This window comes from Ornithorhynchus anatinus, chromosome 4, assembly GCF_004115215.2.
Source record: "Ornithorhynchus anatinus isolate Pmale09 chromosome 4, mOrnAna1.pri.v4, whole genome shotgun sequence".
Classification (NCBI taxonomy): Eukaryota; Metazoa; Chordata; class Mammalia; order Monotremata; family Ornithorhynchidae; genus Ornithorhynchus; species Ornithorhynchus anatinus.
Window position 1 is genome coordinate 29,888,754 of NC_041731.1, and position 13,343 is coordinate 29,902,096.

General features: G+C 42.8%; 1 protein-coding gene across 3 annotated transcripts in view; it reads right to left on the minus strand.

The window, feature by feature from the left end:
- The window catches only part of BRINP1 (BMP/retinoic acid inducible neural specific 1), a 128,444-nt gene that overhangs the window by 16,715 nt on the left and 98,386 nt on the right, over window positions 1-13,343 (minus strand). For all 3 annotated transcript variants that reach the window (XM_029063335.2, XM_007661937.4, XM_029063336.2), the window contains 2 exons: window positions 9,997-10,233; window positions 4,710-4,932 (listed from right to left, as the gene is read on the minus strand). In XM_029063335.2, the coding sequence (XP_028919168.1) occupies window positions 4,710-4,932; window positions 9,997-10,233 (460 nt within the window). The remainder of the gene's footprint in view (window positions 1-4,709; window positions 4,933-9,996; window positions 10,234-13,343) is intronic.

Consider the following 13,343-nt stretch of genomic DNA (forward strand, 5'->3'; position numbering starts at 1 on the left):
GCCTCTTGTCTTGCCCCACTCCAGTTCTTACTCCACTCTGCTGCCTGGATCATTTTTCTACAAAAACATTCAGGACATGTCACCTCCCTCCTCAAAAAACTCCAGTGCTTGCCCGCCCACCTCCTTATCAAACAAAAACTCACCATTGGCTTAAAAGCACTCTATCACCTTGTCCCCTCCTACCTCATCTCACTTCTCACCTTCTACATCCCAGCCCACACATTTTGCTCCTCTAGTGCTGACCTTCTCGCTGTGCCTCTCTCTTGCCTGCTGATCCCTAGCCCATGTCCTCCCTCTGACCTGAACAACCTCCCTCCTTGAATCCAATGGACAATTGCTCTCCCCAACCTTCAAAGGCTTACTGAAGGAACCTCTCTACCCAGAGGCCTTCCTAGGCTAAGCCCCACTTTTCCTCATCTCTCACTCCCTTTTGCATTGATTTGACTTGCTCCCTTTGCTCATCCCCCCTCTCAGCCCCACAGCATTTATCTGCATATCTGTAATTTCATTTATTTGTATTGATGTCTGTCTCCCCTCATCTAAACTGCAAGCTTGTTGTAGGCAGGGCATGCCACTGTTTATTGTCGTACCATACTTTCCCAAACAGTACAGTGCTATGCACACTACAAGTACTTAATAAACATGACTGAATGAATGAAGTGGAGAAGCAACATGGTCTAGTGGCAAGAGCGCAGGCTTGTGAGATAGAGGACATGGTTTCTAATTCTGATTCCGCCACTATGCTGTGTGACCTTGGGCAAGTCACAACTTTTCTCTGCTTCAGTTACCTCAGCTCAGTACCTCAGTGCTTGACATGTAGTAAGAGTTTTACAAATGCCATAATTATTATTACTGTCTTTTTGTTTCTGTGAGTTCATGAGAAGAGCTACTGGATTCATGGCTTACCCTGCAACTTCTTCAGAGTAAACTGACTGTATAACCAGATGCATCCTATCTACCATTTACCATTCTAAATCATTCCAGCCCTAATAAAATAGAAGCAGAAATATATATACACATCTATACCTATATGTGTATATACATGTATATTCATACATATGTATTTTTTTAATTTACATCATTCTATTGAGTCAATTGCCCTACTTGCTACAAATGCAGAATGACAGAGGTGGAAATGGAAATATGCCTAGTGGTGTTGGCTTAAACAAATTAAGCACGTCACTCACTTAAACTTAGCTGCCAGCCTGCATTTCACTTTCCCTCAACCAGACTGGATACTGCTGGTTGAATGCTTCTTTCTGCCTGGCTAGCTTTTTTTCTTAAATAGAAAAGAAATGCTAAAGATACACACATCGCAGAGCTCTTCAGTCATGTGGAGGGAAAGGTGCTTTGGAGGTTGATGAGATTGATGGCCCTCATGCATAGACTCTGTTTTTGATATTTTCTTTAAGGAATCTATTCACAATAAGCCTTTAATCCATGTTAAATAGCATTAATAGTCACATTCATACTTTGCCTGATGATAGTACTCAGACGAGGGAAAGCAGTGTAGCCTTCTGGAAAGATCTTAGGGTTGGGAGTCAGGAAAATTGGGTTCTGACTTACTCTGTGACTTTGGATGTGCACCTTAACCTCTCTGTGCCTCAGTTTCCTCATCTGCAAAAGGAAAAAAAAATTCCTGCTTCTACCTTTAAATTAAAGCACTTTTTAAGGATATATTATGTGCCAAGCACAGTGTTACATGCTCATAGATTGTGTGTCCCTTGTGGGTCAAGAATTATGTCAGATATGATTATCTTGTATCTACCTCAAAATTTAGCGCTGTGCTTGGTATATAGTTTAATAAACATCATATCTAACTAAATGTGAATTTGTTTCAGGAGACTTGGAGAGCAATGGCCACTGACTAATATGTGTAGACTTAACAAAAACAATGATATTTCCTACTCTTTCTAACTAGACCAAGGGCACTAATTCTAGAGGATGGTGCATGGGATATTCTGAAAGAAACTCTGCTCAGGTCAAGGCTCAGACATCACTGTCCACACCCAGGTCTATAGTGACATTTACAGTTCTCCATGACCTCTTCTAGTTTGGACTAACCATTTTAGTCTGTTCTAACCATGCCATCCATCGATTACATATCCCTGGTTCCCTTCCAAACCTGGTATAATAATAATAATAATGATAGCATTTGTCAAATGCTTACTAGGTGCCAAGCACTGTTCTAAACGTTAGGGTAGATACAAAGTAATCAGGTTGTCCCACGTGGGGCTTGCACTTTTAATCCCATTTTACAGATGAGGTAACTGAGGCACAGAGAAGTTAAGTGACTTGCCCAAAGTCATACAGCTGACAAGTGGTGGAATGGGCTTAGAACCCACAAACTCTGACTCCCAAGCCCATGCTGTTTCCACTAAGACATGTTCCCTGGAGGAGCCTGGATGTTGGCACTGGGCTCCAGAGTAATGGCAGCCAGAACCCAGAAAAGGAAGAGACCACTTCTGACTTTCTTTAAGTGGGCCTAGAGGATACAGCATGGGCTTGGGAGTCTGAAAGACCTGGATACTAATCCTGCCTCCACCATTTGCCTGCTGTGTGATCTTGGGCAAGTCACTTCACTTTTCTGTGCCTCAGCTACCTCATCTGCAAAGAGGGGATTGAGACTGTGAGCCATGAGGCCCATATGGGCCCAGGACTGAAACCAACCCAATTTGCTTGTACCCACCCAAGGTTTAGTACAGTGCCTAGCACATAGTAAGCACTTATCATATACCAATGACTGTCCCTTAAAGATTGAAATATTCATTCAATCATATTTATTGAGCTCTTACTGTGTGCAGAGCACTGTTCTAAGCACTTGGATTGTACAATTCAGCAACAGATAGCGACAATCCCTGACCAACAACAGGCTCAAAGTCTAATATATATCTAAAAGGTTGGTCACCGCTCCAGCTTTACAATCCTTACTTTGAGGCTATGTATGTATCCATTATCTTGCAACTCTCCCAAGAGCCATTCCCATTTCGTTGTCTATCTGTGCATCTTTGGAGAGAGTAATCCCCAGGCTGTGAGACCTGGAGACATATCTGGCTTCATAAGCAGTTTCAATAGCATCCTTTATGAGTCATAGTTAATATCAAATGTCAGGACAGAATTACTCACAATGAGGTAATCTTGCTCACGAGCATCGAGGCAATGCTCACAGAAAACAAATCTACTCGGGGGTGCCAAGCGATGAGAGAGGACTACAGAAGGATACCCGATCTGTGGCTAAATGGTGACCTGAAAAGAGGCCCCACAAGCAGAAGGGCAGAATAAATTCCTTAAATAAACAATAAGGCAGTCTCAAATAATATTCTAGAGCAGCAAATAAACCAGTCTAGTGGGCACCATTCGGGAGAGGGTTATCTCATTAAACAGAGGCTATGCAAAAATCAGCATGCCTACAGTCAGACTTAAAAATAGTAACAGACCCTGAAAACAGTAAACACATCATCACAGCAAGGAATTCTTCACACACTCATAATGTGGAGCAAACATCCAGTTGTCTTTTCAGTCACACCTGCAAGCATGAGTGTCTTCTTGGAAAGCAAAAGGCAGTCATGTGTATGTACACACACACACATATATGCATGCATATACAAAGGGTTAGCATAGACCCATCAAAATTGCTTACACAGTCCAACAAATTTTCATGGTATGGCAATTTGAAATTCTTGCCAGTGCCTGCAAAATCTTCATACAAAAACACATTATTCAATCACATTAAATTGGCATCATACTAAGCAGACCACACAATGTTCAAAACCAATGCATGTTTTTTTAAATAGGCTATTTGTTTTTGTTTGGGTTATTTTTTTAATGGCTTTTCTCCATTGGTGATGCTTTTTGCCTTTTCTTCCATTCAGTCATGATCTTCAGTCTCATTCTAACTCCATAGGTAGCCACCCTTGCCTGGCCAATCCTGCTTTTATTCCCCATCCATTTCACGCCCACATCATCTGTTTTTCATGTGTAGCTTGCAAACATTGCCAGGGAAAATTCCTAGTTAAACAAGGAACCTCTTGAAGTGAAATTGCCCAGAGGAATTTTTTAGATAGGATTCCTTTTCTTCAACAGTTTTCAACATTCAACAAATTCAATTGTTCATTTCACTGGGGATCAAAAGCTAACCAGAAGATCTCTTGAAGGAACTGGACATCATCAAGTCACTTTGGGTAGTTAAAGTCCCTTGGTGTTCATTTAATCCATAGATAGTTCCTAATTAGGCAGCTAAATCCCTCTTGAAATAGCCAAAAGCAGGTCAACTGCAAAGGCTAACTAAACCAAAGAGGGAGGAAAAGAGAAATGTCCATATTCCTCGTGTTAGTGTTTGGGGATGTCACCTCTGAGAAGCAGAAATGTGTTATATCTTAATGGATTGAGGAACCTGAAGCTATGAGAATTAGATGTCCAGAAAGGACTGGGCTCATCATCTCTCTCCAAAACAATTGTCAATCAAGTTAGCCCTATGAAGAAAGTCTGTGAAGAGTTGATGATCACTGCATAATCTGCTTTAGCTATAATGGCATTGGTGTTATTCAGTCATTTGTTAACTACAACTCTGTTCACAGTGGCATCGCTGAGGGTTTCTTCCTGAAAGCCATGGGATTCGGATTGACCATCACAAGTTTGGGAAGAGGAAATCATGTTCAATGCAAAACTGGAGGGCACCCAGATGGGTAGTCTTTTCTGGACAATCTTACCTTTCTCTAGGCAACTGGTGGTTGGGATTGTGTCGACAGCGAACACTGAGGCCAAAGAGTTTCCGGGCAGTGCGTTGGATCTTCTGACGATGGGCTTCCATGGAGCTCTGGAGAAGCTTGTAGCGGTTCTGCAGGTCCCAGTCATTCCCCCAATGTTGATGGATGCTCCCAATGGTCAGAAAGTGATTGTTAGGTAGCCTTTTCATGAATGATTTAAACTCATCTGCAAAAATACAACCCAGTAGGCAGGCTCTGAATCACACTGGTGACACCATATCAACTTCTCCAGGAAGGGACAAGCAAAAGGTATGACAACTGAGATATTTCCTACAGTAGTCTCAGTGGAGGGAGGAAAAAGGGGCCCTATTCCAGTGTTTCCAGGATGAAGATCCATTCCTGTCAACTCAATCATCCCTCTTAGCCCTTCTAGTCATTACCGCTGTCCATCTTGCTGATGGAGGTCGCTAGAAGGGTCAGAATGAGAGATGGGAGATTGGGATTACACCATTCATTCATTCAATAGTATTTATTGAGCGCTTACTATGTGCAGAGCACTGTACTAAGCGCTTGGGATGAACAAGTCGGCAACAGATAGAGACAGTCCCTGCCGTTTGACGGGCTTACAGTCTAATCGGGGAGACGGACAGACAAGAACAATGGCAGTCAGGATGGGGCTGTCTACAAAATCCAAAAATCTAAAATCCTGGCTCAAACCAAAACCCTGGAGCAGAGGTTAGGTAAGGGTGTTGGAGGACTATAATATGGGCTCTAAGCTCATCTCTAGACTGTAAGCTCATAGGCTGGGAACATGTCCACCAACTCCACTGCAATACTCTCCCAAGTGCTTAGTTCAGTGTTCTGCACACTGTAAGTGCTCAATAGATAGTTTTAACTGATTGATGGATTGATCAATTGAGCAAAAGTCCCATTACTCCCAACCATCTAACCCTCTCTGAGCTGGCTCCAAGAAATTCCAGGCTCTGAACAAACAAAAAGCATATGGGACATATCCCTGCCCTCAGTAGCCCACTGAGGCACATGCCCACCATGTTTCTTCCCAAATCCTGGCAGTTTAGTCAGGTCCCAATGCCAAGAGTGCAACAATTCCCCAGCATATTCCTGCCTCCAATGATTTTGTATTTCCCAACCTCTCTCTAAATGCTCTTGGAGCCTTGCAAACTCCTGTCCACAAAACTGCCTCAAGAGTCTGTCCCTTCTCACCCAAAAGTACTCAAGGAGTAAAATAGAATAAATGAAATTGGTCTTTGTTTCTATATTTTTCCACACGAAATAGACTGCTTTGTGAGTAAACCAGCTGGTGAGAGAATGATGATCATGGTATTTGTTAGGGAGCAGCAGCGTGGCTTAGTGGAAAGAGAACGGGAATGGGAGTCGGAGAATGTGGGTTCTAATCCTGGCTTCGCCTCTTGTCTGCTGTGTGACCTTGGGCAGGTCACTTCCCTTCTCTGTGCCTCAGTTACCTCATCTGTAAAATGGAGATGAAGACTGTGAGCCCCATATGGGACAACCTGATTACCTCATATCTACCCCAGCGCTTAGATCAGTGCTTGGCACATAGTAAGCTATTCACAATTTCTGCTGAATTGTACTTTCTAAGCATTTAGTACAGTGCTCTGCACACAGTAAGCACTCAATAAATACGATTGAATGAATTTGTTAAGTGTTACTGAGTACCAGGCACTGTATTAAGCACTGGGGTGGATACAAGCAAATCATGTTGGACAGAGTCCCTGTCCCATGTAGGGTTCACAGTCTCAATCTCCATTCTACAGATGAGTTAACTGAGGCACAGAGAAGTGAAGTGACTTGCCCAAAGTCACACAGTAGATAAGTGGTAGAGCAGGGATTAGAACCCATGACCTTCTGACTCCCAGGCCCAAGCTCTATCCACTATATCAGAAGAATACAAGGGATTCTCAGATTTCATTTCATCTTGCAGGGTGGTGAATTGGGTCCATCGGCTGGTCTGGGAATTCATTCATGTGAAACACCCTCCTCTACTTCCCCTCCACACCCCATCTCTGTTTCCCACCTTTTAAAATTGTCTGGAATGAAATGGATCAACCTCATTTTGAGATTGCCACACTGAGGCAACAGAGGACTACTGAAGAAATGGCCATCATTTTGGCTACTTTGCCTGTTTAGGACCCAGTTTGAAAACTCTAACCTGTATGTAAAAGAGGCCAATTCCCAGATGTAATTCCCAACCCATGACCTTATGAAACTATCCTCACATGCTCAGGGTTCTCTATTAAGCAAGAATAATTAAGAAGCTTTGAAGTATTTCATGGGAATCAATGCCCAGCTGGGCAGAACCGATGGCCTTCACTAGGTGGATGACCAACTAATTCTCCCAAATTGCCCTGGCTGAAGTTGTTTATGCTGTTGTGGGCTGAAAATGAAAACAACATGCCTCAGACATATGGATGGATTTCTCTCTTTCATCAGCCGTGCTCTTTCAAATGACTTGCACCGGGTACTTGTAGAGAATAGATGCCCTTGAACCATCAGGTCACAATGTATAATTCATTTAAGTGGGCTACTCAACTTACTCTGCTGTTTTTGTTTTTCCCTAGCTGAATTGGTCCCTTCCCTATTCCCAAGGACTTGATGCTAAAATGTCCCTCAGTGCTGCTCCCACAGTCTGAATTCTACTTCACCTCTTAGCAACAAGCTTAGATTTTGAATGGCGGGTACACTTTCTCAAATATTCTTTTTGTTTGGGCAGAAAAACAAGCTCCTTTCTTTTTGATGAATGGTCCGCGATTTTAAAGAGACTAATGGCTGGCATTTCTATGCAACATTCATGGTTTCATCTCAGTTGCCTGACCTTGCAAAAAGCAAAACTAGGAGAACGATAATGAATAGGTGTATTTAAGATGGGAAGCGGTCCTAACACTAATCTCAATTCTGTCCCAGGTTTATTGGTTGGTGCTACGTAATGTGTTTAATCTTCTGGGCCTCTGTTCCTCCTGCTGTAAAGTGGGAATTTCTCACTAAATATCTACCTATCATGGGGTGAAAGCTGGGCTGTGTAACAACAGCTGCTCTGCTTGGTGGACTCTCGAACTATACAGCCCCTATAGAAGGTCTAATCCCAGGCCAGGGAAAAGAGAGTGAATGGTGGAGCCAGGGAAAATATTGCTACAATGGTTCTGACTAATCTCACTTCTCTCCTCTGTAGAATTTTTCTCTTCCCTCAACTGCACTGATACTAAAATCAACTACAGGAAAGGGGAAGTAACAAGTGTTGAAAGATAGGTACATAAGTGCTACAGGGGGAAGGGTAAGGGCGGGGAGGGAGAGGTTGGTGTGAGTACCTAGGTAATTCAGGGGTGAGGACTCAAGAGCATAGGGAATCCCATAGGGAAATTTTCTTTGGACTACACAGGTTTCTCTCTGAATCTGCCCCTTTGCAGGCAATGCATGAGCAGAAGAGGTTTTGGAGGGGTGGGAGTGGTGGACAGAGTAGGATCAAGTGTTAGGATATGACCTCCACCTACCTCCTTTCTGTTCCTTTTGGTAGTTTTTGGAGTCAAAGCATTGTTGGTCTGGGTCCCTGGGTTCCCTGTCCATGTCCCACTTGCGGTTCACAGTCTTAATCTCCATTTAGAGATGAGGTAATTGAGGCACAGAGAAGTTAAGTGACTTGCCCAAGATCAGACAACAGGTGGCAGAGCAGGGACTAGAACCCAGGTCCTTCTGACTCCCAGGCCCTTGCTTTATCCACTAGGCCGGGCTCCTTCTCTTCTATTCTTTTCTAATCTCCACTTAAACCCATATTTAACCCCATATTCTTGGAAAATTCATTCTCTTCCAAAGCTTCAACCTCCATCTCTATGGGGATGATTCCCAAATCAATATCTCCAGCCCTAATCTTTCTCCTGGTCATTCTCTGAAGTCTTGTACTTCTTCTGGGCCTTCATAACATCTCTACTTGGATGTCCCACTAACAGTACAAATTTAACATGTTCAGAACAGAAATCCCCATCATCCCACTCAAACCCTGTCCTTCCCCTGACTTTCCCATCACTGTAGACAGCAGCACCATCCTCCCTGTCTCACAAGTCCATAACCTTGGCATTACTCATCTCCCTGATTCAAATCAGTTATTTAGTCTGTCTCCAAAACCTGTCAGTTCTACCTTCATCACATCACTAAGATTTTCCTGGACTTCTCCATCCAAATGCTACCCCATTGATCCAAGCACTAATCCTATCCTGCCTTGACTACTACATCAGCCTCTTTGCTGACATCCCTCCCTACCATCTCTCCCCACTCTAGTTCATATTTCACTCTGCTGCCCAGATCATTTTTCTAAAATTGTTCAGTCCTTGTTTCCCCACTAAAGAGCCTTCAGTGTTTGCCCATCCACCTCCACCTCAAACAAGCTTAGGATCCTTCCCTTCTGTTTTAGTGAGAGGGATAAAGCTGAAGTCCCCCAGTATTTTGGAGCATCCATTCTACAAGTCCCAGAATGTTTTGAGACCTACCCTGAACAGCCTTGATCATACTTATGCCTGGCTATTGATGACCAAGCGTTTGTAATGAGTGAGAGTGCTGGGAAGTTCAGTGCAAGATAGGCTGAACAGTTTGGTCAGGATAATTCCAAGTCCGGATATTTGCATCTTTTTATGAAACTGTCAGGCACAGTCCACAAATCCAGAGAATCAGCCCTGACAATCATTGTGAGGTAGCAGAGAGCTGGTATCTTTCTTGGTCTGTCAGGGAAGTGTACACCACCTAACAAGCCTGCGTTGGTAGGGGTGGTTGAGGTGTGCAGCTCTCCATGGAAGATTTAAAAAGCTGTTTCCTTCTTTTTCCTACCAGATGGGGAAGCGGATGGTCTCTGGCACAGAAATGAAACTACTCTCATTTCTTTACCAGAATGGCTCTCTGTTGCAGTGCAAAGGTTTTGGAGACTGTGCCAGGAACTGCCCACACAGAGTGGAATGGGCAAAGCACTGAATATTTACCACGTCAATGTTAACATTTCCACTCAGGCTTCATCTAAGTCTCCTGTTTTTCTCTCCTCCATGGACTACACATTTTCTCAGAAATTGGATTCTTTCATTTTCTAAAGACATTAGAGAAAAAAGAGGATCAAAATGCTCTGAGATGATTACTGAGCTTTGGGCAAGTGGGGATTTCCTTGGATTTGGGGGGGGTAGAGGCTAAAATTTGGGTTGGGGCAAAGAAAAGGAACTGACCCACATGTGGTCCTTTAAACATCAGGTATCAGGAAATCATGTATTTGACTAGATACCTGAATTTTCCAGGTCTTTATAGGCTTCAGTCCAAGACTTGGCCATATTGGCCAAGGTGTACTCCATGATTTGGATGTCAGTGATAGGACAGTTGCATTGTGGGAATTCCTCCGCACACTGACATCGGCACTGGCTGTTGTGGCACACGTACTCTCCCTCCCCATTGCACATAATATAACTCAAGGCCGACTGGACAAATTTCTCTTGCAGATACTGAGGGAAGATGATCTGGAGACCTGCATGAAAACACAAAGAGGCAAAAATAGGTTAAAAAATAAACCCCAAATCAGTTTCATTAACAGCTCCAAAAGGTGATGTGTAGAAACTGGAAACTGCATTGTGATGTCTCTCTGGTTGTCATTACGGAAATACTTATGGTGCTAGAGTCTAGCTTGAGGCCTGGAATCTGACATTTCCACTGAACCTCTAAAGTGTGTAACTCATGATCTTGAGAGATCACACTCAGTCAAGTGATGCTGAAACTACTTTGAGAAGAGGGATGTAACCTGACCTATATGACCCATATAGTTTCTAGAACTCAACCCTAGACGTTGAGCTTGTCTCTAATAATGTTGGTATTTGTTAAGTGCTTACTATGTGCAGACCACTGTTCTAAGCGCTGGGGTAGATACAGGGTCATCAGGTTGTCCCACGTGAGTCTCACAGTTAATCCCCATTTTACAGATGAGGTAACTGAGGCCCAGAGAATGAAGTGACTTACCCACAGTCACACAGCTGACAAGTGACAGAGCCAGAATTCGAACCCATGACCTCTGACTCCCAAGCTCTGGCTCTTTCCACTGAGCCAGACTGTGAGCTTGTTGTGGGCAGGGATGTCACTCTTTATTGCAGTATTGTACTTTCCCAAGCACTTAGTACAGTGCTCTGCACACAGTAAGAGCTTAATATGATTGAGTGAATGAAGAGCTGCTTATAACATATGTGTTTCTTCTGGGAAAGGAAAGTGGGCATCTGGGTTTCACCCTCCACATCAACCAAGCATTACCACACGTAGGTAGACTGTGCCTTTATCCATTTTCATACTGGACAATTGCATTTTCTCCTGTTCAGCCTCCACTCTGGGACTGATATGGCATCAGATGCCTGTAAATCCAGGGCTTTATTTTTAAATGTTCAGCCTTGACTCTGGCCACTAAGTCCCATTTCCCAGAAATGGGGCTCATGTTGACAGGGATCTAGGAGGAGAAGGCTATAGAGTAAAGGAGGGAGTCAGTGATCCTCTTTCAGTGACACACTCTAGATTCTGCAGATTTTTGCAAAGAACATTTTTGTGCAGCTTTATGACATCATTACAATATAAAACCTATTGAACACACATAATACATCTTATATTGTTACTTCCAAGTCAGCAAAGCATAATCTATTTTGAAGTATGTTGGTGTCTATGTCCCCCTCCTGAAAAACCTCCAATTGTTTGTCATCAATCTCTACATCTAACAGAAACTTATTACAATCAGCTTTACTTTCTCTCTCAATCAATGGTATTTATAAATCAATGGAATTGATTGAGCACTTACAGCATGCAGAATACTGTACTAAGCATTTGGCAGAGTACAATCCAAGACTTGGTAGACTCATTCCCTACAAACAGAAACTCCTTACCATAGGCTTGAAAGCCCTCAATCAGCTTGACCCCACCTATCTGCATTGTGATATCTCCCTAATTTCCTACTACAGTCCAGTCTGCACACTTCACGCCTCCAATGCCAGGTATTTTATCCCCTTTTTTACAGTTGAGGAAAATGAGGCAGAGAGAAGTTAAGTGACCTGCCCAAGGTGACATAACAGGCAAATGGTGGAGCAAGGATTAGAACGCAGGTCCTCTGACTCCCAGTCCTATGCTGTTTTCATTAGGCCATACTAATTTATTTGTAGCCTTCAAAATTCCCATCAGTCACTCCTCTGTGTCCCAGAATTGAACCAGAAGCAGGCGACAAGAATTCAGTATTAATACCATGGATTATATTTTCCACTGGATACCCCATTTATTTTGTCCACAGTTTTTCTTTTTAGGGACTAGACCCATGGACTAGTGCTAATTGGCACCATCTACCTAAACACAGATTCTGTACATTAATTAGTATATTTACTGGCTTGCTCAACCTTTTCTACATTTCTGGGTGGAGTAGAGAATGTTGTATTCTTGATCTGAGCCCAGAGGAAATTTGGGGAAGATTTTTTTAGAAAACTGAATCAAACATTTATCCTACTTGGCAAGAGGACAAAAAAAAAATTCCTCTCCTTTTATTTAATGCAACGGAAGAGATACAGTCGTAGATTTGGGGACTTTTCTTTGTACAGCATTAACACAAAACTAACCGCACTTTTTAAAATGGAAACTATACTCTGCATTGTCTTGAGGGAAGAATTACCTGGGTAATTATGAAAAAGAAAAATGAAGACACAAGCAATTAAAAACTCCTTTTCTGAAAAATGTCATCATGGATATAACATGATATAATTATTTTCCAAGCTAAAGTATTTCATAAAAACCCTGAGCCAAAGTCTCTGCTCAGTCACCTGTGTAGGTCTGAGGGGCCAAAATCTGACCTCATACACTGGCTCTTGTTTGCTGCCGTATTCAATGAGAGCCATAAATATCTCAGGGTAGAATTTGGCCTAGAGTACCACTGTTGGACAGATATACAGCTGTAGGCTGGAATGAGTTGTTCTCTCCCACCATTCGCTATGAAATCCCCCCACACAAGAAACTTAAAGGGCAGGAAAAGAAAAGAACAGCACTATTGCCTTGGAAAAGAAATACATTTTATCCTATAGAAGGTAAGAAACGCAAAAGTTCAGATAGTCATTTCAACCCCATCTTCCCGCTCCTGCCTGTATGTAATACTTTTCACCTCTCCTTAGAATTCATAATGCGAGGCTTCAATATGCAAAGTGTGTGGGCAGTGTGGACCAGTGAACATTAAAATCCAGACGGTTGGCTTTGCCTTCTGAGACTTTTTTTTCTGTTTCCCACACACTGTAATTGTTATACTTAATAGAGGGAGTCTCTGCCCTTCTCACCCATTTATCTGCCTTTTTTGCATGACTAGACAGTGCTATGAAAAAATGTCTGCCCTTCCAAATCTATTCTTAAGCTTCTCTCCCCTCCCATAGCTGTTCCCCTAAAGCAGATGTAATATTCATTCTCACCCACGTTTCCCTCAACACCACTGTTTCCTGTCCTATTTCATCAGTAGCTAAATGCTTGATCTCTTATGGTGCCAAGAGGAAGGAAGGAAGGAATGAAAGGGAGAGAGGAGGGAAAAAAATGCAGTGTCTATTTTGGTAGAGTATAAGTATTTTTTTTCTCTGGTTTTAGCAC